This window comes from Pteropus medius, unplaced genomic scaffold, assembly GCF_902729225.1.
Source record: "Pteropus medius unplaced genomic scaffold, Ma_sr-lr_union100, whole genome shotgun sequence".
Lineage (NCBI taxonomy): Eukaryota > Metazoa > Chordata > Mammalia > Chiroptera > Pteropodidae > Pteropus > Pteropus medius.
In genome coordinates, this window is record NW_024340849.1 from 20,775,542 (window position 1) to 20,801,190 (window position 25,649).

The 25,649-nt window shown below is 47.3% G+C and overlaps 1 protein-coding gene and 1 pseudogene across 2 annotated transcripts in view; one reads left to right on the forward strand and one right to left on the reverse strand.

Moving 5' to 3' along the window:
* The first annotated feature begins 296 nt into the window (after positions 1-296).
* Positions 297-25,649, forward strand: part of LOXHD1 (lipoxygenase homology PLAT domains 1) — a 140,167-nt gene continuing 114,814 nt past the window's right edge. For both annotated transcript variants that reach the window (XM_039842428.1, XM_039842430.1), the window contains exons 1-4: positions 297-423; positions 5,420-5,534; positions 11,904-11,984; positions 13,861-14,045. In XM_039842428.1, coding sequence (XP_039698362.1) covers positions 297-423; positions 5,420-5,534; positions 11,904-11,984; positions 13,861-14,045 — 508 coding nt within the window. The remainder of the gene's footprint in view (positions 424-5,419; positions 5,535-11,903; positions 11,985-13,860; positions 14,046-25,649) is intronic.
* LOC120590777 (uncharacterized) lies at positions 18,855-18,973 on the reverse strand (annotated as a pseudogene).

Below are 25,649 nucleotides of genomic sequence, written 5' to 3' on the forward strand. Positions count from 1 at the left end.
ATAAGTGATGAGGCCCAAGGAGAAACCCTGGGGCAGGTGCAGGAGGAGGTGGCTGGTGAGAGAGTGGCAGAGAGGGGCCAGGAACAAGAAGGGCAGAGATAAGGCTCTGAGGTTCGGCTCAGAGGCCAAATAAGAGAGGGAAGCAGGAGCCGTGCTGCGAGCACGGGGGACCCGAGCGTGCGTTCTGGCCCACCGAGACGGCACCGGAGCTTAGGGAGTGAGGGCTGCAGGTCTAAGGAGGTGCAGAGAGGTGAGCGCAGTGAGCTAGCTAGTGCCAGGAAGAGACAGCGGGCAAAATGATGCCCCAGAAGAAAAAGAGGAGAAAGAAAGACATTGACTTCCTAGCCATGTACGAGGAGGAGCTGCTGAACTACGCCTCGGAGGACGACGAGGGCCTGGAGCATGAGTACTACAAGGCCAAAGGTGCGCCGGGCCTGGCCCGCGGGGCAGGGGCGGGGCGGCGTGTGCCTAGGACCTTGTCCCAGCTTTAGGGAGCAGTTTAGGTTCCAACCCAACTGCTTTCCCACAGATTATCCTATTGTGTCTGTACTACACCCCCTTGTAGTGAGCAAGGCAGGAATTACACCACGGCCCCCACTGTGCAGAGGCGACCTGCTCTTAGTCACAGTCTTAGCAGCACAGAATAGACTAGAACTGCCGTGCCCACATTCCCCGCGTCCCTACACATCCCAGGAGCCACGTTCCAGTCTGGTCCCCACGGTGTGGCGTGCTTCAGTCAGAGCCTGACTTGACCGTGCTTCAGGCAGAGCCTGATCTGACTGTGAAGGGAAGAGGCCTGACCCCTTGTGGCATGTCCAGCGGGGTCTGGGGGGCTACTGCCCACCAGGACTAATGGAGATGGGGGCCTGGGGCTTTGCAAGGGGCGGTAGTGGCCCATGTGGAGAGGCAGTTGTTGCTCTGGACCCCAAGGCCTTGTCCTTTCAGTCTCATCTTCCTCTGGGGTCTATGGGAGCTGCTTTGAAATGGTCTGCCTTCTTGCCAGAGAGGATGAACTGGGAGCCCAGGAGCCAGTTTTGGCCTGCAGACATTTTTTGTTTTGTTTTGTTCTGCCTTTAAAATATTTACAAATATTTTTGTCTGTGAATGCTTAGAGGCTGTGGACTTCCAGTTCCTCACAGTCTCCACCTCTCCCTATCATCTCATACTTGTGTTTTTCCTCCATTGATGCTGCCTGTCTGGTCCCTGAAGGCATTTAAATTCTCAACACTTACTCCCAAGTGGCTCACTAGTTCCTGTAAGCACCATATTCATTCATTCATTCATTCATTCACCTGTTCACTTACCAAATATTCGTTGAATGTCTGCTCCGTGCCTGCCCTTGGGCTTGTTCATCGTCTCATTTCTCCTTCCTAATCTAACTTCGAAAGCCCAGGTTAGGTCTCCCTCTTCCATGAAGCCCTCCTTAACTCCAGTGCATTTTACAATTGATAATATCCGATTCTGAATTGTTCCCTTGTTTCGGGCAAGTCTGATCTATTGGGCTGGAGTGTGGGGCCCTTCTTTATCTGCCTTTCCTCTTCACACAACTCCCAGCAGAGACCCGGGCTCAGCGAAGATGGGTTGGGTTCTTATTATCTTCTCTTTCGGGTGAGGAAGCTGAGGCATGGTGAAGTTAAGGTGCCTGAGATCACAAAACTATTAGGTAGCAGAGTTAGGATTTGAATCTAGTTGGTCTGCCTGGTCCTTGCTCTCATACTGCCCAATTCTGACTGTGGTAAAAATAGCTGGAGAAGAGCAAGCTGAAGTGGGTACCATTCATATATTTTGAAGAGACGGGGACCCAAGAGTGCTCTAGTCAGCTGCAGGACACTGATGATAAATTTGGATGATGCTAACAACAATCACATGCTCAGCTTTACCTGCACTATCGTTGTTACTCCCATCTGCTCCCTTGAGCTCTGGGTTCTTGAATTACGTGGAGAATCTTGGTGGATGTGACGGGGAGGAAGAAGAAGAGGCCTAGATTGCCTCCTCTGTTCCTCAGATCACCTCCTGGCTACAGTGGAGTTCACCAGTAGTCACAGGGAGCAGAACAGCTCCCTCGGTGCTCTGAGGGAAGGCCGAGCCTGGCACATGGGTCTATCTCCTGACTGAGACAGAGCTCATGAGGGGAAGAGAATGACTCATATGAGAATCTGAGATCAAAAGTGACCCCAGAGGCCATCCTGTGCAAGCTTCCAGCCCTGGTACTCTCTCCTTTTTTGTATCCCAGATAGGGGTTGCCCAGCATTTGCTGGAGTACAATCCCTGAGTGCAGTTTCTTTGGGGATATTGTTAATGGAGATAACGCAGTGACGATGAGATGGCTATTGATGTCAATGAAGACAGCAATGGAGATGATGATGGAGATGATGATGGAGATGATGATAGTGGTGGTGGTGGTGGTGATGATGATGATGATGATGATAAGTGTACTGCTTATGGAATGCATATCTTTCATCCAACTGTGGAGAAGTGGTAAGATAAATTCCCAGAAGTAGAAGTGCTAGGTCAGTGACTCTGAACATTGAAAACTTTGTTTCATTTCCTTTAATCCTTACCATTATCCTTCAAGGAAGAAATTATTCCTTCTTCAGAAATGAAGAAATTGAAGCTCATTAAGAAATTTGGTTGAAATCACATAGCCGGTAATGGTAGAATTGGGATTCGAATAATGGTCCATTTCGTTCCATGGTTCATACTCATTTCATTGATTGTTTCATCCATTCATTTATTTGCTCATTTGTTCATCCAGGTAATTATTTATTGAGCTTCTCTCACTTGCCGGGCTCTGTGCTAGGAGCAGCCTATGTTGCTGTTTACAATTCTTTTTGCTGATAAGAGATCTTTACGAGTTGGGGTCCTTCCCTCTGGAGGCAAACAGAATTTTGTGTCTTCCATAAGATATTTGTTTCCCACAAGATAGTTCTTCAGATATCTGAGATTTTTTTTTAATTAAAAACTTTAAATTTTAATAGGACAAAACCTATAAAGTACAGTGTGATGAATTTTTAAATGTGTGCATGCTTGTGTAACCACCATCCAGAACAGGACACACTTCTAACCTCCAGAAAGCTCCTTCACTCTCTTTCCCAGAGGTAACAGCTCTCCTGATTCTGTCACCAAGCATGTTTTTTTCTGTTCTCGAACATCATATAGATTAAATCATACTGCATACACTTTTCTGTGTATAGCTTCTCTTCCGCTCAACGTTATATCTGAGAGATTTATCCATGTTGTGGCATGTTATATAGTTCATTCTTTTTATGTTATTATGTACTATTGTATTTTATAAATATATCACCATTTATTTAACCGTTCTATGAACTCTTGGGCTATTTCCAGTTTTTAGCTATTATGAGTAAAGCTGATACAGATGTTGTCCACACCTTTTGATGGATATATGCACTCATTTCTCTTGGATTTACAGTTAGACGTACAAGTACGGGGTCATAGGGTGGACATTATTTTTAGCTATCAGGGCTTATAACAGTTTACACTTTTGCCAGCAATGTAGGAGAGCCCCAGTGGCTCCACATTCTTGCCAGTGCTTAGTATTGTCAGTCGTTTTAATTGTAGCCATTCCGGTTGGTACATGGTGGTATCTCATTGTAATTTCAAATTGCATTTCCTTGATGAATAATGATGCTGAGCACTGTTTAATAAGTTTATCGACCATTTGGATATCCTCTTTTATGACATGCCTGTTTAAGTCTTTTGTCCATTTTTCAACTTCATTGAATATAATTTACTTTACAAGGCAATGCATCGATTTAAAATGTGCTATTTGATGAGGATTGATGCATGTATACATCTGTACAACCATTAGCTAGATCTGTATATAGAATACTTAAATTATCACCCCAAATTTTCCTGTGCCACTTCTCAGTCAATTCCTCCTCCACTCCTAACACCAGGAGACTATGTTCTGCTTTCTGGTAGAATAGATTATGTTTGTCTTTTCTAGAGTGTCATAGGAATGGTATTATTGTGTGTAGTAGTGATTTTGTGCCTGACTTCTTTTGGTCAGTGTAATATGTTTGACATTCATTTATATTACATGTGTCAGTAGTTCATTCCTTTTTATTGCTGAGTGGTATTCCATTGTTTGAATATACCACAATTTGTGTCTCCATTTACCTACTGGTGGGCATTTAGGTTGTTTTCAGTTTAAGGTTATTATGAATAAAGCTGCTGTGATTATTTGTGTGCCTATTTCTCTTGGGTAAATACCTCAAAGTGGAATTTTCTAGGTCTTACGGTGAGCATATGTTTACTTTTTAAACAAATTGTTGCCCATTAAAAAATTGCGTAGTACTTTTTTTATAGATTTGTGTGAATTCTTTATGTCTTCTGAGTAGGAGTCCTTTGTTGGATATGCATTCTAAGTATCTTCTAATGTGTGGCTTGCCTTTTCCTTCTCAAGATGGTCTTAATTTGAGTTAAGTCCAATTTATCAATTTTTTAATGGTTAGTGTCCCATTTAAGAAGTAGCTGTGTACACTTAAATCGACTGTAGTTTCTTCATCCCTCCCCTTTACACGACTCTCCTTTTCTCCAAACCAAGCATCTCCAGGCCTCTATGTCCTCTCTCCCGTGACGAGGTTTTAGAATTTCTACGATGCTGGTCATTCTCCTGTGGACACTTGGTTTGGAAATGCCCCAGTGTATATGCAAGCCATGCAGGCAACACTTCAGGTCCCAGAGTTGTTCTGGGGGGCAGGGCTCCTGGAGTTGTTTGCAGATCAGGCACCCCTGTGGTATAGACTGGGAAGTCCTAAAGCTTTGGTATTCCCAAGAGGCAGGGAGTCTCACAGAAGTACAGCTTCCTTTCTCCCCGTCACAGTGTCTTGCTGACCTTCATTAGAACCAGAAGCATTGAAAGGAAAGGTGTCAACAGCAAACAGAACAAACTTCAAGGGGACAACGAGGGTAACTGGTGTCCCTGGCAGAGGAGGACTCCTGGACAAGCTCTGCATCACTCAGCCCTGGGGTGGCTTACCCTGAGATTGCAATGCAATCCCCAGGAGGTCATGGGAGGTGAGGGCTGGCAAGGCATCTGCATTTTGCAGAGAGCAGAGAGGAAGGTGAGAGCCAGGCGCAGGCTCTGGAAAAGGTCACGTCTAGGAGGGTGCCCATCCACTGTGCTGGGAAGACCACAGAGGCCTGGGGCTGGGCTCTGGTCTTGACACTGTGTAATATGTGACCTGGGCTTGTCCTCCTGCCTGTGGGTTCCATGCCTGTAAAATGAGTGAGCAGCATTAAGTGGGAGGTTTTGGTCTCACAGCAGGACTCGGCGAGGGTTGTAACAAGGCTTCACAGAGTCCTTTGTGGCTGGGAGTTGTGGCTTCTCCAAGCCCACATAAGATTCTAGGTTTTCTTCTGAGCTTGCCATCTGTCTTCTCCTTCCCTCCTCCAGTGTACGAGGTAGTCACAGCCACGGGGGATGTTCGTGGTGCAGGGACAGACGCCAATGTCTTCATCACCATTTTTGGAGAGAATGGGCTCTCTCCTAAGCTCCATCTCACCAGCAAGTGAGTATCAGTCTTGGTGGGGTCCCGGGCTGGTGGTCAGAGCTGATGTGTTCTGGAAGCCAGGGAGGAAACGTGTGTTCACAGTCATATTAAGTGGCACCAGCCTCTGCTGATAACAGACCACACGTCAGCCAGATCTCTCCCAGTGATTTTCCTGTCAGCCTTCTTTAGCCCCTCTCTTGATTTTTTTGTGTGCAGGAATGCCTACTTGGAATCTCAGAATCCCCAAGAATTCATATTAGCTATCCCTTGATGTGGGAGAATAAATACTCAGGACCAAAACGACCTGGGTCTAGGTCCAGCTTTACCACCAAGTTGCTATGTAGCTTTGGCCAAATCTCTTGGCTCCCTCGTCTATCATCTGGAAGTGGTAACCCCTCTTTTGCCAAACTCATAGGACTTTTGGGGAGAGGAGACAAGGTCATGCATGTGAGGGAGCCATGAGCTTTAACAAGAACCAGCATCACATTAAACCTGGCTGCCAGCTAACATGCACTCGAGTCCAGCATATACTTCAATTGTGTATGCCTTTGTGTGTGTTTGTGTAGATGAGCCTGTGTGTGTGTGTGTGTGTGCGTGTGTGCGCGTGTGCGCGTGTGCGCGTGTCCCTTGTGTCCTCCATTTCATTGTAACCCACTGAGATCAGGGGCTGCTCTCTCTTTAATCCTCTTCCTTACCACACACGTGCACACACACGTATACACAGCAGCACTTAGCAGAATCACTGAATTCCGGAGATGTCTAGGGGCCTTATGGATGGTTTAGGTAGCGGGTTTTTAATCTGTGCTGAATGGTACAGGGGACCGATCAGCTGGTTCTGGGCCCGTCATGCCCCATCCTTCCTTCCTCCAGAGCAGCTCGACTTGTGGTTGTCTTAACCACCAAGTTTCTGAGTCAGATTCTATTTGCACCAAGAGCTCCATAGCCATGAGAAACTTGAAAACTGCTGAATCTAATTCAGACATTCATGGGGAAACTGAGGCCTAGAGAAGAGCAATGAGCAGCTTAGAGCTTGGAGCTTTTTGGTGGTAAATCTAGTCCACAAACCCCAGGTTTTTGATGTGGACATTTTCCTTCAGCATGTGGCCTTGGGCCCTGGCTGGTGTGTGGGAGTCTCCCTGGAAGGTTTTCTGAGGTTACAGGTTGTAACCTCTGGGGTTTATGGCTTGGCTCCTCCAGGGATGGCAGGCAAAACTGTGGAGGGGCGGGGTCCACCGGCCAGGACCTCACCGAACTCTGTGCTTGGCAAAATGACCAGGCCCTGTGTCACACATTTACCCCGAATTTGGGGTGAGGGGTAAAGGCTGCAGCGTTGAGGCAGGCGTAACGCCCTGTTTTGTCCATTTCCACAGAACAGGGTACTCGCCTTCTTGTGCTGCTTACCCCGCAGAGTGACTCGCTCGTGGAAGTCTTTCCCTCCAGTGATGTGGGCACGGTAAAGAGAATACATGAAATGTCCATCCTCTTTGCCATGTGACCTCCCAGAGTGCACCTGTCCAAAGAGAAGCCAGTAGACCTTGGGGAGTTGGCCAGCTTGGTTTCTGGACTCCTCAACCTGTATTTTTTAAACAAAAAACACCATTTTCTCTTTTCTTGGTAGTTCTTCACTGTCTTTCCTTCTTTCATGCATTTGGTATCCTCAGACTCTTCATCCTCACCTTTTTCATTTGTCAAAACACCTCTCAGGTAGTCCCCCATCACCACCTTTTATAACCCTGTGTGAGGCTTTGTCACTGAGTCCCCATTCCTGGGAGTCTGAGTTCCAGCTTTTCTTCTCAATGTGGAAGGAAAGACTGCATTGTGGTTAAGGAGTCTGAGGCATGAATGAGTCAGCCAGGCCAGGAGGTCTCCAGGCACAGCTGAAACCACATATAGGCAGCCAGCTTCTCTGGGTTAGCCCCACAGTCTCTCCAATGACCCCACAGGGCTGCTGGTGGGGTCTCTCCCATATCTGTATACTGCTCCGGGTAGGGCAGCAGTGACACAGGTCTGACCAGGACCCCAGTGTGACTAGTCCAGAAGGCTCTGCAGGAGCCCATGGAAAAAGGTGGCTTCAAGGATGCAGGTGCGTTTTGCTATATCAGCCGTTTGCCCTGGAGAGAGTAGACAGGTGATGCCTAGAGAGATGCCAGCTGGAACCAGAGGATGAGGTTTGCTTTGTGCCTCGAGCATCTATCCTCGTTACTTACAGATAGTCAGAGCTCAGTGACTGATGGGGGATCAGTGTGGCTAGAGCGAGACTTTACAGAGGAGAACACGTAATCTGGGCCTCACGTGGTGAAAGGACTCAGAGAAGAGGGGCACAGAAAGACGGTGCTTTAGAAGGGGAACAGCTTGCATAAGTGTGGAGGCCTGCGAGGGCTGGGAGGGGACCTGCTGGCTCATGGGGGTGCAGAGAGGAGGAAGGTCAAAAAGGCAGGGAGGATCAGACAGTAGAAGCCTTGCTTGGAAGCTGATCTCTGGAGGCTCGACTTACTGTGCAGCCAAGAAAGATTAATGTGACCGTGCTGAGCAGGTAAATGAGGAAGGAGGAGACTGGACTCTGGCGTTTGCAAGACCCGAGAAAATGTCTACAAAGAGAATGGCAGAGCCACAATCCTCACCAAGACCTTGTCGATTCAAGATGGAGACCTCGGGTCTGGGAGGGGAGCATTGTTTTCCAAGGAATTCCAGGTTATCTTTGTAACCTAGATGCAGATGTCTGTAGCAGTCATTGTGCTCTGTGAGACTCAGGTGCAGTTGGCCAGCCGAGCCCTCCCCCGCACCGGTCCCTGGGTCTGCTCAGAATGCCTGCTGGTCTCCAAACCCCTCATCTCACTGTCTGCTGCTGCTCCCTCCTGGCCACACTGTGTCACCCCAAACCAAAGCCAGTTGGAACCGAGCCCCTTTTCTTTGCATTAAACACACACACACACACACACACAGACTACAAGGCATTTTTGAGTGTATCTGACTTCACTGGTAGCTCTGGGCATCAGAAAGAGTTCACATTGCAGCAATGCAAACAACTTAAAATGGAATATTAGATAAGTCCCCCAATCTCTTAAAGTTAAGCCACCATCTTTCCCAGAATTTCTCCCTGACCCTTTTCTCTGCAGCCTCCGGCCATGTCTCTTACCCTGCGTTTCTTCTGTTTCTCCCACGCCCTTTTTTTCTCTCTCCCCTCAATTCCTGCTCACTCATGTGTTTCCTCCTCGGCCCCAGGATTTGATCTACCACTCGCAAATGGCTTATGGGGGTTTTTATTTCCCAATACAAGAAGAACTTTGGTGCCCGATGTTAAAACACCGATGGTCCTCACCCTCGTGGTCCAGCATCTAAGTTCCTTGGTGCACATTGGACCCCCACCTAGGCCCAAGGGGTGTGGCGTGTTCACTTCCATTCCCCATTAGCTGACCTCCACTTAACCCCCACACCAGTTTAGTGCTAACCGCCGTGGCGCCCACCTCTGGGTTCCCTTTCCTGTCACCCAGGACCACCGCTAACATTGGGTCACATATTTAGAACATGGCAAAAGGATGGAGTCTCATGTATCTTCCGGAACACGGTTCTCCTGTTGAGACCTCACCATCTGAGAGTGTCACAGAATGCCTGGCATTTAGCCCACTGGCTCCACCTGGCTAGTGGCTAAAATGCCCTGTGCCAGCTGAAGGGCTCTCCTGGGAGCGGGGCATGCACAGGGGCTGTGCTCTGCTTTGGCCTTCATTCACAGATTGACCAGGAGCCCGGAGAAGCTGCAGTCCCCAGCAGGGGACTTGAGGAAGTCTTCGTTTCTAATGTTTCCTTTGACCAGGGACCCTCTGTCCTTTGCTGTTTCCACCGCATCCTCAGTCAGTTTTCTGAAACCCACAGGCACTTGCCGGAAGTGGGGATTTCAGAATCTGACCCCAAATGGGTTGGGGTTGGGCCTTGTTTGGGATAATCCGACCTGTCCCCGAGAGAAGGGAGTCTGCATAGCCTAGTCCCTGAGTCCTTTCCAGTCCTCTGAAGAGAGCGAGGCCTTCCTCTTGTCTCCATCTTGTGAACACCGTGGACGGTTGCTTCGTCCCCTGCGATGCCTTGGAAGGCTGCCATGCGGAGGGCTCCCTCGCCCATCCTGGAAGACCGTTCTCTCCCAGCCTACTTTCCTCCATCTTGCTTTTTAATATTTGTTTTCCGAGTGACTGTAAAGCACCTTGGTCAGCAGTTTCACACACTCCCTGGGATGTGTGAATCTGCATCCAGTTGGTCGGTGCACAGGGCCTTCTGAAGGCATGGAGCCCCCCTTGCTGCGTGCAGCTGTGGGAGCTTCTCTTCCGGAAAGCTTGTCAGAGGCACCCCAGAAAGCCAGCTGCTTTCCTTCCAAATCACACCTCGTCTTTTGCTTTCCAAATCACCATCCTCTTCCCCTCATCACCGGCATTGGCTGTCTCCCAAATTCCACGCACCGGGAGAAGATGCAGCCAGCAGTCCTCAAACTCCACAGGCAGCTGCCGGTTGGGTGGAGTGGGGGCTGCTGAAGCAGGGTGCTGTGCTTTTTTCATAATTACAAAAAACAAGATGTGCTCCCTTCAGAAAACTAAAAATGTGCATGCAGACCAGAATAAATAACCAACACACCATCATAGTCTTACCATTTAGATGTGATGTTTTTGTATAAATTCTTCCAGTCTTTATTGTTTTTAAATGAAATTGGTATCCTGTTTGTATTGGTTGTTCTATTTGTACGTTCTATTTTTAACCTGCTTTTCCTCTTAAGCCTATATCATAAACTTGCTTCTGTTTTATGAAATCTTTTAAAATGGGATTTTTAATGGCTGCATAATAATCCATCGCATAGCTTCCCAGTTTACTTGTTTCTTAGGGTATTTATTTGAGGTAAAGACTCTTGTCTATTTATTATAAATATGAATTTTCCCTTCTCATATATTGAAACAGAAAATACCTCTCATTCATTTCTTCGTTTCCTATTTACACAACCCTGATGCACAGGATCTATGTTCACATGTTTTCCAAGTAACTTAATAACTGCTTTGACTCTGAAACAAATCACAGTGTGCTGTTAGTCACCCTCAGAGGTGACATTCTGACAGATACATGCAGTAAGCCTAGGAGCGGGCCTTTGCACTCCAGCAAAACTGGCAAGGCCCTACCTCTCTCTCCTCCTCCCGCTCTGCACCCAGACCTCACCTTTGGGGCCTCCTTTCCCTGTGCACATTCTCACCTGATTTCATGAGCTCGGCACTGTTTCAGGAGTGCCACAGGTCCGTGTCTCATGACATGTCCACCATGAGGAAACGTCTCCCCAGGGCAGGCTGTTTACCAAAGTGGGTCTGATGGCAGAGTCACAGCTCTTAAGGCTATAGAACCTTAAAAGCCTTCTGTGACTGAGAGTCTGAGTCTGTTGCCTTAGAGAGAAGACCCTTCACCTCCCTCTTTATTTTGAAACACATTGATGACCAATAAACAGGCATACGTCTTTGTGCTTTTCTTCCTCTGTGGGCTGGGCGCTGGTGCCGAGGGCCCTGGCTAGGTCTACAGCTCTCAGCCCCACAGAGACATCACTGTGGAAGGCCCGGGCTGGAACGGCAGGGGTCCGGGCCCACACAGAAGACGGAGCAGATGTCCACGTGAGATTCAGGCTTCCACTGCTGGAGGACCCCATGGCGAGGCTGCTTCAGCCCTCCTGTATCTAAGCTGATTGAATCTAGGATGCTCCTGAGGCTGGACTTGGCACCTGTCTCACTGTGGAACGTCTCAGGTGTACTTGCTTCTGTTCGCACTGTTTGCAGGATGCCAGATTTGCATTTCCTCACCACCCCACTTGCTGATTTGGGTTGAGTATTTCCTTTCTTGTTGGAATGGCAGGACCACGAACCCCCACCCAAGTTCTGCATCCACTTGGGGCTGCCATTGCTATTTTCCCGGCAATAGCAAGGCAAGGAGGAGGAGAGGCCGGAAGGCCTGTAGACCTAACAGCATCACGGCATTCATCGTGCCTTCCTTCCTCCGCCATTGTCCCAACCCAGAGCAACCAGAGGGCATTGGATCATGACTTGGGAGAGCCAGGTTCTGGTCCCAGCTCTGCTATCAACCAGCAATTTACTTGTTTGTAACATGGGACTAATATTGCCTGCCATGCTTGCCTTAGCGACACATGGCAAGAATCACACGAGAACCTGGTTGTGAAAGCAAGGAATGAATACTAACTGTCTTGCCCTCTTCCTCTTCAAATCACGTCAGAAAGGAATCTCAGAATGGGATCAGTTGCTCGTAGCACTTCCCAGGAGTGGGACGGTGGAGGAAGAAGGGGGTGCCAGCCCTTGGCTTTCCTCCTGGGCCTGTGAGCCAAGCGCTGATCTGTGCTAACCGTGTACACGTTCATTGCAGGAGCGAATCTGCCTTTGAGAAAGCCAACGTTGATGTGTTCCGGGTGAGAACCAACAACGTGGGCCTCATCTACAAAATCAGGTGAGCATCTGGTCCCTGGCCAGGGTTGAGGTGAGATGAAGGCAAGTAGATTAGGAACTGACTTCACCATTGACACCTGCTGGGTGTTGATTACTCTCCTGGTGTCATTTGAGGGGTGACCAAAGGCTCAAATCTTCCTCTCACACCCTGTGTCACAGTGCTCTAAACTTCCCCATTAGAGATTCACTTCTCTGAGTTAAGATGATTTGAGTCAGTTTTTGACAGACTTGGCAGATACGCTCTGAGAGACACTAGCACAGCAGTTAGCAGCAGACTGAGTCCAGATTGCCTTGGTTCAGATTTCTGCCCTGCCATTTACTAGCTGCGGGACTTTGGACCCGTTTCTTCTCCTAGCTTCCGTTTCCTTCTCTATAGTAGTGGTGCCTAGCTCCTAGGGTTAGTGAGGCTTCAGTGAGTTGTGCTTAGGACACTCAGTCTCAGAGATGCCAGGATGTTGCGTGTTAGCAGGAGGGTTAGAGAGGTTGCAGGATGCCTTTTGAGAGAGCATGTTTCCAATTTTGTCTTTAAGGGGCGGGGGCTTGTGTATATGATGGGAGGGATAGCTCTCTCAGTCTGGTTGCAGAGAAAGAGCCTTCAATTGCCAATGGCCCCTTTTTACCCTCCTCCCCCATGCTACCTACCCCCATTCAAGTTCATGCCCATTTGTCAGAATGTCAAAATCATCTTTTGCCTGATTGCACCTAGGAGTCAAATGCTGACTAAGTTTAGCCCTGGTTTTTATTCCTCTGACTAGAAAGCATAGTATCATTAACTCTCTTTGCTGGAGAAATAAGAGGCACATGAGGGCCCAACACTGCTTGTATGGGGGAAAAGGGGTTACAAGCAGAAAGGGAGCTCTTACAGGTTAGGGTTGGGAAGAAGGTGTCAGTGTGTGGGGAAAGGTGACCACTAAGCTGAGGTCCTACTGTGTGCCTGGCTCTATGTCGGATATAGGCATACATTCTGTGTACATCATATGTGTCATTCATCTGTTGGGGTTGTGTCCTAGTTTAAATTATGCTTGTCCTGTTAAGGCCTGCATGGGAAAGGTCTCACTGCGATAGGCAGGGATGAGATGCTTGGTGCAAAGTTAGGTTGTTCATGGGTCAATTTCTGGGGAAGAAACTGACCTCAGATTGGAAACTAGGATTGCTGGGGATGGAGGGGCGGGGGGACTATAGGAAGTGGGGGAAGTTATTGAGGGCTCAATTTTAAAGAGTCTGGATTTATTCTGTGCTCTACAGCTGTCCCCCTGGCTACATGTAGCTCTTGAGCACTTGAAATGTGGCTAGTCCAAATTGAGACATACTGTGCATATAAAAACACACCAGATTTTTGAAAACATAGTACAAGAAAAAGACTGTAACATATCTCATTAATACATTTTACATGGTTATATGTTGAAATGATAAATAGATTAGAATATATTATTAAAATTAATTTCACTAGTTTTTTTTGTTTCTTTTTTAACGTGGCTAGTAGAAAACATAAAATTACGTCTGTGGCTCGCATCTACAGCTCATGTGATATTTCTAAGGGACAATACCAGTCTAGATGGCTATGGGTAAATCCTCTGGGTGGTGGGACCAAGGAGAGTATCTGAGATGTCCAGGAGTCAGGGAGAGAGGGGACGCACAAGATGGTCCTGTTGCATGCCTTGGCACTCCTGCATTTTCTGTGGAAGGCAATATTTCCTTGCAGGCAATGTAACCATGTAACATTTGTTAATAAGCACATCACTAATAAGATATTCCCATTTCACACACGAGGAAACTGAGGTTTGAGAGGTAAAGTAACAACAACAAAATGATCGAATCTCTCTTTGGAGCAAACCCTTGTCCGCCAGTGACGATGTGGGTGTCTGTTTCTGCCCCAGGATTGAACATGACAACACAGGCTTGAACGCCAGCTGGTACCTAGACCGTGTGATTGTGACCGACATGAAGCGGCCTCACCTCCGTTACTACTTCAACTGCAACAACTGGCTGAGCAAAGTGGAGGGCGACCGCCAGTGGTGCCGTGACCTCTTGGCCAGCTTTAACCCCATGGACGTGCCCAGAGGTCAGTGCCAGGGTGGCCTACCCGCTGTCTGTCCCTGCCTGGGCTGGGCTCACCCTGACCTCTGTCTTGCTCTGGACAGTTCCATCTCTCCTTGCTACCCTCCAGGGTCTTCTGTTTGCCAGGGCTCAGGTGAAGCCCAATTTCTTCCTTGTGGCCTTCCCAAGAGCAAGCTTATGTGCTCATGGGATTCAAGGAAGTGGGGCCTGCAGGAAGACCTTAAGGCAAGATGGAGGGACAGGAGCAGCCCTGAGCACATCTTGTGTTTTCAACAACTCTTGTTGATGGGTATCTACCACGAGTCCCCCAGAATTCAAAGGCAGCTGTCCCTGCCCTCCCGTTCCCTGCCTTCCTTCCTATGTCCAAGGAGGGTGAGTTTCAGCGAGGGCACCGTGGATGGTGCCCTCCAGTGTTCCATCATGCTGCCCCTCCTCCTGATTTTATGAGCGAAACAACTTATTTCAAGTATATCTCTAGCCAGGGGCCTTAAACTCAGTCATTTTAGGTCAGCAGGAGGCAGGGGAACAAAGTATGTTAAAACACACACTGTATCCCATTTCCTATTGGATCACACCTTTTTCCCTAAAGTTATGACTCGTCTCACTCCATTATTGAACGTACTTGCCTTTCCAAAAAGGGGACAGTATCATAATACCCTGCTCACACAGAGTCATGGGCCATCGGAGGGAAAGGCACTTGGCGGCCAGGAGAAAGGACATTCCCATGGTTCCTCAGTACAACAGCAGAGCAGCCTGCTGGATTCTGCCTGTACCATTGGTCTCCAGGCTCCACTATCTCTTGCAACCCAGCTGGGCAGAAACAAAGAAGGCGTCTTCTGTCTCAGTGGGCTTCACCACTCAATTCCTCTGTCTGCCTCTGGTCTCCCACCTCTCAACTAACCTTGAACACTTGCCTCATTCCTCTATGATTCCGGACATCATAATAACTTGCAACTTCATCGATTCTTTTTTAAAAAGATATGTTATTGATCTTTTCTCTTATTACAAAAGCCAGATTTGATTGTTGCAGAAAATGTAGAAAATAGAGACATCTAAATATATAGCAATAAATATATATATGTAAATACCTGTAATTTCATCACCTGGAAAAGCATCACTGGTGACATTTTTGTGCAATCGTTTCTAGTCTTTTCTATACATATGTCATTTGAAACCATGTGCTACTAGGAGAGCTTCCGAAAAGTCACTATTGAGAAAGTATTAATATAACTCGGTGGTTCTCCAATTTCCCACAGGAATCATCCAGGGTACTGCTGTCTTGCCTCTTAAAGGGAAAACAAAGACACCAGCTGACCCTGTCCCTGAACCAGGCTGCCTGGACCCCCTGCCCCTTTATAGGAAGGTGGGCGCTGGGTCTTTAGTATTTCTGGCTGGATTCCAGAAGAAGGAATGAAAAATGGGATCTTCAAATATTCCAAAGACTGCATTGGTAAAAAAAAAAAAAAAAAAGGTCAAGTTTCTTTGCTTTTCATTTGCAATTATATGAACTTGATTTTTGATTGCTACCAGAGGTCTTTGATGATCAAAATGGGGAAGATAATTATTTCTTCATCCATGCAGTTTCATAGGTAAAAATATTTTAAAAAGTGGGAAGGAGGAGAGAGGAGAGGGGACATTTTCAGTGTATATTCCAACCCCCTCATGACCCACCAAGGGAGGGTGGAGCCTTAGGGGCCTGGTTCCCTCTCCCCACCTCCGAGGGCCATCTCCTGGAGTTCTGGCTGATAATTAGCTGGAAAATTCTTTCACTCTTTCTCCTCAGGGAAGGGAGGTATCTTAAGCTGACCAACTGACCCTTTGACTGAGATAATTAGCAGATAGTGGAGGGGGCAGACGGGACTGAACTTTGATCAGATTTCTAGATGGTTCCTCAAATGAGATCTCGCATATCCTGCTTAAAGGCACAGGCAGGAGCCGAGCTTGCCCTGCCTGTGGGTACAGGTGGTTGCTGCCCCAGACAAGGACGTCACCCCTGCTCATGGCCCCATACCTCACGAATCTCTTGGAGATTATTTTTTTCCACTCTGGGCTTCTCTTTAAATGTACTTTTTTGGGGAGGCACTCAACATTTTCCTAGCACCTTGGAATCAATGGCCTAGTCAGGGCCCCCTCTTCCTTCATGGAGCCCACTGGGGAGAAGGCAGGCGTGATGAGGTTCCAAAAGAAGGAGGTAGAAGTCAATTAACTCCCAGTTGTGTGAGGATCCCAGAACCAAGTTCAGTTTCTCAGTTGTTCTCAATTGGCGGCTAAAATCGCTGCACCTGGTACCTTGAGGAAACCAGGCAGCAGGGCCAACCCAAACACGTTGCCCCTGGTTTTCCCTGAGTCCGATTACTGGGCCCTGAGGATCTGTCGTGGGGCCGAGGGAGCCAGGCCCTGAGGATCTGTTGTGGGGCTGAGGGAGCCAGGTCGGTCCCCTCAGTCTACGGGGATTCCCCAGACCTAGACACTTGCATTCCATCTTCGTGATTTTTGCCTCATTCTAGTACCATTTCCCTTTTAATTTATTCTTTAACTCATATTTTGCAACTTACAGTAATTTGTAAGTTTATTTTAAAAAGAATGTTAATATCATTGTTATAAAAAACTTATTTTGTACAAATATCATGTTTACATTAGTACAATTAAAATGAACACACGACTCTAGATAACCTCCCATGTCCCCACTAGCACCCAGTGTACAACCAGGTGTATGCACACGGCACCCTGGGAAACACTGCCAGCCCTGATCTGGGAGGAAGGGAAGCAGAGGCCAGGAGGGAGGGGAGGAGAGTGGGGAGGTTATCTGAGGAAGTTATCTCTTCTTCAAGAGCCCTTGCTTCACTTACCACACCTCTGACAGTGAGGAGGTGAGGAAGGGCGGGCAGGTGTTAATTACATAGATGAGTAAACTGAGGTCCAGAGAGTGGTGACCCTTCTGAGATCAAACAGCCAATCACTGATGGAGCTGAGACTAGCATGTGAGTCTCCTAGATCTTAGTGGAATGTGCTTTTTTGCCTGCCCCTTGGGCAGGGCAAGTCTAAGGGCAAACAGTCTGGCACCTAAGAGATCAGAGCCTGTGGGATCACAGCCAGGGCTCAGAGAGGTCAGTTGGACTAGTCTCCTACTGCCACAGGAATCCCTTTCATAGCATCCCCACCAGTGGCCTCTCCAGCCTTGAATCCAGGCTTTCTTGAATGGTGGACAGTGACAACCTCCCGGGGCAACCCATTCTACCACTAAGTGGCACTGGTTGTCAGAAAGATTTGCCTGAATGTAAACCCCATGGTCTCTCTGAGACTTCTGCTTGTCTATTCCAGCCCCGCCAACACAACACAGTGTGTTTTCATGTCAGCCCTTCAGTGGTGTGAAGACAGGCTTCTCTCCTCTCAGGATTACTTCCCCAGGTTCCTCCTCAACCTCGCCTCTTGGAGTGTGCGTCCAGCCTACCTCCCGAGTAGTTCTGGTTTATCAGTGACACTCCAGAATGTACCTCCTTGGCTAGAACCCCGTGTTTCGGATGGGACTCATCAGAGTGCAGGGGGCCCCTGGACTCCATTGTCTTGCTTCTTTTTATTATTGTTATTATAAAATATACATAACATTACATTTACCATCTTATCATTTTTAATTGTACAATTCAGTGGCACTAAGTACATTCATGTTATTGTGTAACCATCACCACCATCCATCTCCAGAACATTTTCATCTTCCCCAACCGAAACTCTGCCTATTAAACAATAACATCATATTTCTTTTCCCCGCAGCCCTTTTATTCTACTTTATGTCTCTTTGAATTTAACTACTTACGAATTCCATGTAAATGGAATTATACAGTATTTATCCTTTTGTGACTGGTTTATTTCACTTAGCATAATGTCTTTAAGGTTCATCTAAGTTGTAGTATGTTTCAGAATTTTATTTCCTTGTAAGGCTGAATAATATTTCATTGTATACATATATCATATTTTACTCATTCATTCAGCTGTCAATGGACATTTGGGTTGTTTCCACCTTTGAGCTATTGTGAATAATGCTGCTGTGAACACTGGTGAACAAACATCTGTTTGGGTCCCTGTTTTGAGTTCTTTGAGGTTTATACCCAGAAGTGGAATTACTGGATCATATGGTTATTCTATGTTTCACTTTTTTGGGGAACTGCCATACTGTTTTCAGCAGCTGCATCATTTTACATTCCCACCAGCAATGAGCAAGGGTTACACTTTCTCTACATATTCCCTATTACTTGTTATTTTCTGTTTTTTTTTTTTTTAAATCATAACCATGCTCCTAGGTGTGAGGTGGTATCTCATTGTGGTTTTGATTTGCATTTCCCTAACGATTAGTGATGTTGAGCCTCTCTTCATGTGCTTATTGGTCATTTGTACGTGTTCTTTGGAAAAATGTCCATTCAAGTCTTTTTAAATCAGGGTGTTTGATTTTTTTGTTGTCGATTTGTAAGCATCTATTCAGAATATATTTCTGGATATTAACCCCTTATCAGATGCATAATTTAAAATATTTTCTCCCACCCAAGGGCTGCCTTTGGGTGTACATCAATGCACACTCTGTTGATAGTGTGCATTGATGTAAAATGTTTTTAAATGTTTTTAAATTGGTTAGTAGTTTTATTAGTTGCGTTATAGCACTCTTGGTAGTGGTAGTTAGTATCTGCTGTGTATTAGGTACTCTATGATAATTATCTCATCTAATTCTCATGTGGAAACATTTATGTTTATTGCTTTTTAATTTTTTTATATTTTTTATTTTTTATTTATTTTTTAATTAATTAATTTTTTAAAATTTTATTAACGCCTACAGCACCTGGTATTCCTAGGTGGTCTCCCATCCAAGTACTGACCAGGACTGACCCTACTTAGCTTCTGAGATCAGACAAGATTGGGCACGTTCAGGGTGGCATGGCCATAGACTTAACTTTTTTTGAAGTCCAGTTTATCTACTTTTTTTTGTTGCCTGTGCTTTTGGTTTCATATCCAAGAAATTATTGCCAAATCCAATGTTATGAAGCTTTTCTCCCATGACTAGAATTTTCTTCTTGAGTGTTTTAGTTTTAGCTCTTATGTCTAGGTCTTCGATCCATTTTGAGTAAATTCTTTTTATATGACATAAGGTAAGGGTCTAATAGAATTCTTTTGCATGTAGGCATCCTGTTTTCTCAGCATCATTTGTTGAAAAGACTGTCCTTTACGCATTGAATGGCCTTGGTACCTTTGTTGAAAATCGTTTGATAATATACCTGAGAGTTTATTTGGGCTCTTTATTCTGTTCCTTTGGTCTAAGTGGAAGGACCCATCATGAGGGCTCTGCCCCATACGCAAGTACCACACTGTTTTGATTACTATAGCTTTGTAGGAAGTTTTGAAATCAGGATGTGTGAGACTTCCAACTTTGTTCTTGTTTTATATATTGTTTTGGCTATTTGGGGTATCTTGATGTCCTGCTTCTTTTAATGCATCCTAAATTTGCATTTATTGTTTTTAACAGTGGCAATACACCATATTGGCTTTGTAGTCAAAGGGCTCTTTTTCACTTGGAAGAAAAGACGAAAATGCCATCTCCACCCCAAGTCCTCAGTTCTTGTTCAGGTCTCCAGGCTGCTGGAGAAACCTCCAGGATTCTCCTTACTTACCCATATGAGTCAGCTGGAGTGGATAGCTTGGTTATGGCTGGCTGCCTCTCCACAGTTCAGTGGAATGGTCCAGGCAGACATCATACTTCCTGATTAAGAATCTCGACATAAGTACACCCTAACAAGGAGTTAGCAGCCATCTCTGTGCTTGTCTCCCTATTAGAGTGGGTGTCAGGGGTCCTGTACCTCCTGGGGCCTGAGGCAGCCACGTTTTCGGCATATCTGCATTGGTTATCCCTGGGAACACAGTCTTGGCTATCAAATTGCTCCAGAAGTGTAGTGAATTTTCCCTCCAGCATTCTACCTCTTGACATTCTCTTCGTTAACCACGCATGCCTAACCTCCTTCCTGGAGGATTTCCTTCTTCCTATCTGGAATGGCTCACCCTCTTGACCACCCAGAGCCCAGAGGAGCAGAGTGGCCACACTGACATCTACACACTGATGGCATCCCCTGGCCAGAATCTAAGCATAGTCTCCCAGGCCTTGAATTGAAGCACCATCATTAACAGCTGCCATCGGTGATGCCCCCTGAGCTACTCTTAGGTATTGGGTTTAGGGTAAGGACATAGGACTTGCCCTCAAGGTGCTCACAGTCCAGTAGAGGACACAGATTGCCATAGTACGAGGCAGCTACAAAGCGGATGAGGGCATCGTGGTTCAGAGCTCTGTGTCTCAAGTCATAAGAGTCATAGGTTCAAATCCCAGCAATGCCGCCTACTAGTTCCATGCCCTTTGGATAATATACTTCTGTAGCCCGTGTCTTCATGTGCTATACACTTTACAATTAGTGTCTTATTTAAAATCCAGAGCACCCCTAGGTGGGAAAGTCTGTTATTATCCCCACTTTGTATATGCAACAAAGGTTGAGGTGAGCACGCATAGACCACCTCTCACCCTCTTCCTCTGTTTCCTGGTCTCAGGCCAGCAGCTCCCCTTTCTCAACCTGTTTGCTCAGATTGTGTTGGCTCCAGTGTCTGGCAGGCAGCGGCTCTGAACACTGTTCTCCCTAGCACTAATAAAGCATGAGGAGGCTTCAAGGAACCCACCGGAAATGGGACTGAGGCCTGAGAGATAGGATGGCACACCCTCTACCCACCTGCTCCCAGATTGTGGAGTGGAAGCCAGACTGCTGAACGCAGTCTCTGGGGTTCAGGCCCCATCTCATCAAGCCCATCAAAGACCCAGTGGGGCTGTTCTCCCCAGAGCCCCAGGGGCCTACCTGACCACTGCCTGAGTGGGTTCTCCTTGCTCCCAGACTTCTGTCTCAAGTTGATTAGAGAGAAAACCTCCATTAACACACATGCCAGGGTCAGAGGAAATGTCGGGGCCAGCGCCTCTTCCCCTCACCTGCTCTCTTTTGTCTTCTTCAGTTTTCCCCATGCCACCCGAAACCATTGGTTTTCAGGCCCTAGCCTCTCTGGGATGTGTCACCTGCTCCCTTACCTCAGGTTCTGCTGCCCCTACAAACTCCAGAGAAATCCAAGTCTGTGCAACCCACTAGATTGTGGTGACTCTCGCTGGGTCCCCCACCGCAGCTGTAGTCAGGGGGTGTGCAAGGAATCTCACAGGCAGAGGAGGAACTTTTCAATCTGCTCCTTGAGATTTAGACTCACTTTGGCTGAATCACAGACAGAATGAGCCACCGTGGCAGATGGCGTGGGTTGTAGTCCAGGTGTTTTGAGATGGAGAAATGGCTGAGAAACACCAGATCTCAGGGACCGCTATTTGCCTTTTTTTGGGTGCTAACTACTTAATGTGTGTTTACCTGGTCTCCCAGCCAAGTACAGGTTTCTTCAAGGGTAATACCTTCTCTGATACCTGCCAACTTGGGCACTGGGATTTAGGAGCTTGAGTGAAGATTGGTAGGAAACAGGCTCATGTGCGTATGGTGGGGGCCATGTGTAGACACACCCACTTATGAAGACCAGTGCAGAGCTGGTTGGACAGGGCTCTACAGTGGGGAGGAGAGCCGGCTTCTAGTCTCGCCCCTCGGTCACTGTGTACCTTACGCAAGTTACCCGTTCCCTCCAGGCTGTCCCTCATCTCACCAGAAGGTCGTACTGGGTATTCTCTGAGGTCCCTCTTTGTGCTGTTGTTCTGCTAGCTAAGCATCTTCTCATCTCTCTTGCCATGTGTCTCCTGTCCACTGGTTTTACTCCCCTTACCTTGATGTTGTTACTTTTGGCGTGACATTCATGGGGCAAAATATCCAGGTGCGTTCGATAAGCGCTCTTCCAGTTTCACTGGTTGAAAGCATGGGACGACCCATCCCTCTCTGGCCTCAGGGAGTCTCCAGCCACATTCCCGAGGCTGGGGGTGGGGTGGGGCAGTACTGAAGGAGAGAGAGAGAGTGTGGGAGGAGGTGGGGGCATATTTGAGTTAGATGAGGTGGGATAAGATGGTATGATCTGTCTGGGTTGATTTGAGATGACCCACTGTTGGGTCTTGAAAGATCCTGGGCCAGGAGCCATCACCTGGTAGGAAGGTGTGGATTAGACCTGCTTAGGGCAGACCTTGCCTGGCCTTTTCACTGCTGATATGATGTCATTTCCTGCCTTCTGGCCACGTAATTGTCCCCATTCCAGGACCAACCCACAAACCCTCCCACCTTGAAAAGCATTGAGATTATCACGTGGCTTAAATTAGTACTGAGCCCACAGCACATTGCTTAGGGAAAGCTCTGCCAACTTGGCAATGAGACAGGCCTCTGAAGCCAAGAGCTGAGTTCCAGCTGGCCTGGGGGCTGTTCGCACCCCAGAGCTGTCAGTTCCCAGGCACAACAGCTCATCAGTGTTTCAGACCCAGGCCCTGCCAACAGTGGAGAGGGCCCTTGCTCTTAGGGAGGCCCAGTTTGAGATGGGTCCTGCCCACTCCCCTTCTCCCAGCTGTGACCTGCTCCCTAGGCCTCCTTAGGGATAAGCTTTCTCCTAAGGAGCAGTCTCTTCTTTGGTGGATTAATAATAAATATGGTTGCAGCCAGTTTTGTGTGATGTGCCAGAGACCACGGGGCTGGTTGTTGAAAGAAAGAGAGCTGTACCAATGGGACAGCCCGTGCTGGGGCTGAAAGCTGCCCGGAGCCTGGGGGACTCGTAGAGATGGGATTGTGTTTGTCTGACACAAGCACTGTTACCACTCAGGTAACTGGGTTGTGATTTCATTACAGCCCACGCTGTGCTCCACAATGGTTATCACACAGCTCCAGATGTGTATCCAGTCTCAGCAAGACCATGCTGGGCACAGTGCCCAGGGTGCATCTGAAGAAAAGATGGGACAAGAAAAGATTTGTGATTAACGTATTAGGAGCATGTGCAGATCGCGCTACCTGCAGTGGCTTGTGGATCCACCAGTGAACTGCATGATACAAAAGCAAACGCAAAATGAAAGCAGCCTGGGTGATTGATGCAAAAATCTCCCATCCTAAGGGCTCTGCCAAATAAACCAGCAGCCCTGACTTGTTCCCAGATTCTCTGGATGATACCAGAGAGTAATTAAATTATTAATTTAAAAATATAGTTCTCTGCGTCACAAAGCACGTGAGACTACAACTCTGAGTTCTAGTTCTGGCTTTGCCACCCAGTAGTGATGAGACCTGCGGTAGATCTCAGTTCCTCTCCGAGCCTCAGTTTCTTCCTCTGTAGAGTGGGTGCACTAGGTGGTAGGCTGTTTACCTTCACAACCAAACAGAAAAGGATGGGTCAGGGGCTAGCCCTCCTCCACAGGGCGAGAGGAGATTGGCTTTTGGTGCCCTCCCTTCTGCGGCGGGTATTCCTTCCCCATTTCATCCCCCTCACCCCATATTTTTCATTTTTTGGCACAGTGCCCATCCCTCTTCCCAGGAGCTCAGTCTCTGGACCCCCATTCTCTGTGGTCAAACCTGGCTCTGCCACTCTGCCAGTTACGCATGCATGAGCAGATGCCTTAAGCTCTGTGCTTCAATTTCTGCATATGTAAAAAGCAGATAACATTAATTCCCACTTCATAAAGTGGGTGAGCTGATTACTTGGGGAAATGAACCATAAAGGACTTGGTGCAGGGCCGGGCATGGGGTAAGTGCTCAGTAAATGGTGCAAGTATCATGGTGGTTGTTGCTGTTGTGATCCTGATGCTTCCTCGTCTTCTTTTCCTACCCTCAGGCTTGTTCTGACTCTGAGATACATAGACTCAGGATTCTGGCCTCTCAGAATCAGAAAGGACTTTGGAGCCACTCAGTGCCAGGAATCCCTCTAGAATTCGACAGTCTCACATAGACAACTGAGAATAGGCTCATGACCTTGATTGCAGTTGAAGCCTGCAGGGAACACCTTTAGTCCCAAGCCTCTTCCCTCTCTCTGACATTTCCCCTCAACCCAGCTCAAACTTTATCCAGGGCCCTCTGAGCTCCAGTTGCTGTTGGTGCTGCTCGGGGGCCATTTTTCCTTGGAACCCTATGCAGGTGGTCCTGGGCCCACAGAATCACAGCTGTGAGGGCTTCAGGTTGGGGAGAGCTGGGCCAGCCCTGCAGTGCTTGCCTCCTCTGAACTTCACAGCAGCTTCCCACCCACCCCATCTGCTCCCACCTAGTACTGCAGAAAATCATCTCCGGAAAGAGTGGGAAGAAGGAACTGCTTTGAATGAGGCCTCAGTAAAGAGTACCAGAGAATTTCAGGCCCAAAGGGACCTTATCTACTTCTCTGATTTATAGAGGAGAAAACAGAAGCCCAGGGAAGTTAAGCCACCTGCTCTTGGTCACCTGAGCTCAAGATGCCAGCTTATGCTCCTCCAATGTAATTCAGTGATTCCATGGGCATTTATTGGGAATCTTCTGTGCACCAGATCCTGTGCTCAGGTTAAATATATAGAAGCCTTTCTCTGTAGGAGCCTAGAATATAAAGGGAGAGAGTCAGGCCAGTAAGTAATCAGTGCAAAGGGGTAGTGTGTTCTGAGAGATGAACAATGGAAGCCAATGGAAGCACAGAGGAAGGGGGAATCAGGAGAGCTTCACCGTGATGCCCAAGCTAAGACTTCATGGTTGAGAAGGAGTTTGCTAGACTTTCAAACAGAATGAGGGCACTTGAGGGAACCGATTGACTCTGATGGCACAGTATCGCATTCATACAGCTGGGAACAGGCCCTCCAGCTCAGCTTCACTGTGGCCTCAGGCCCCCCGGGACCAGTCATGCTCAGCAGCCAGAATCTTTTGGGAATGCATGAAATTGTATATTTGCTCTATACTTGGTTATTTTGATTTTCAAATAGGTGTTTATAATAACCTTCATATCTTTTTTCTATTTATGGAAACAGCACTTTCTCAGTGCTGCTTTTGTCTGCATGGAAACTTGAACTTATGACAGAGACATTGCCTTGGTCCCGATCCAGCTGTTGGTGTCCATTCCAGCCACCTGTGGTTTCCTGCTGGACCCCTCCCCTGAGCTCCAAGTGTTGACTAGAGTGAGAATCACAGAAGGGGTTCCCACCTGCCTGGGACCAGAGGTCCATCTGGTGGCCTACATGTCTGTTTTCCTCCATTCATCCTCAGCCTTCCCTCCTGCTTCATAACTGCTGTGACCAACTCAAAGGTTCCTGGTGCTAAAGCCAACTCAAGGGTGTAAGAGTGTCTGTCATGCGCACGAATTGTCTTTAGGCATTTCCTGTAGACTGGTGGGGGTTCTTCACAGCTTCTTCTAGACTACAGAGGTCTGGACTTATTCAAGTATTAACTTGGAGTGACTTCGATTTTTAGTTTTCAATTACAGAGAAAAATATGGCCGTTGTAAAAAAATTTCAAAAGGACAAATAAGCAAGAAGAAGAAGAATAAACTCTTCTGTAATTCCATCACCCAAAGATGATAATAGCTAATTTTTATTGAGCACTTAATCAGTGTCAGGCATAATTCTGGTCTATCATCCATCCATCTGTGTCAATCATCTATCATCTGTCTATCATCTTTTCATATCTAAATATCATCTATCTAATCT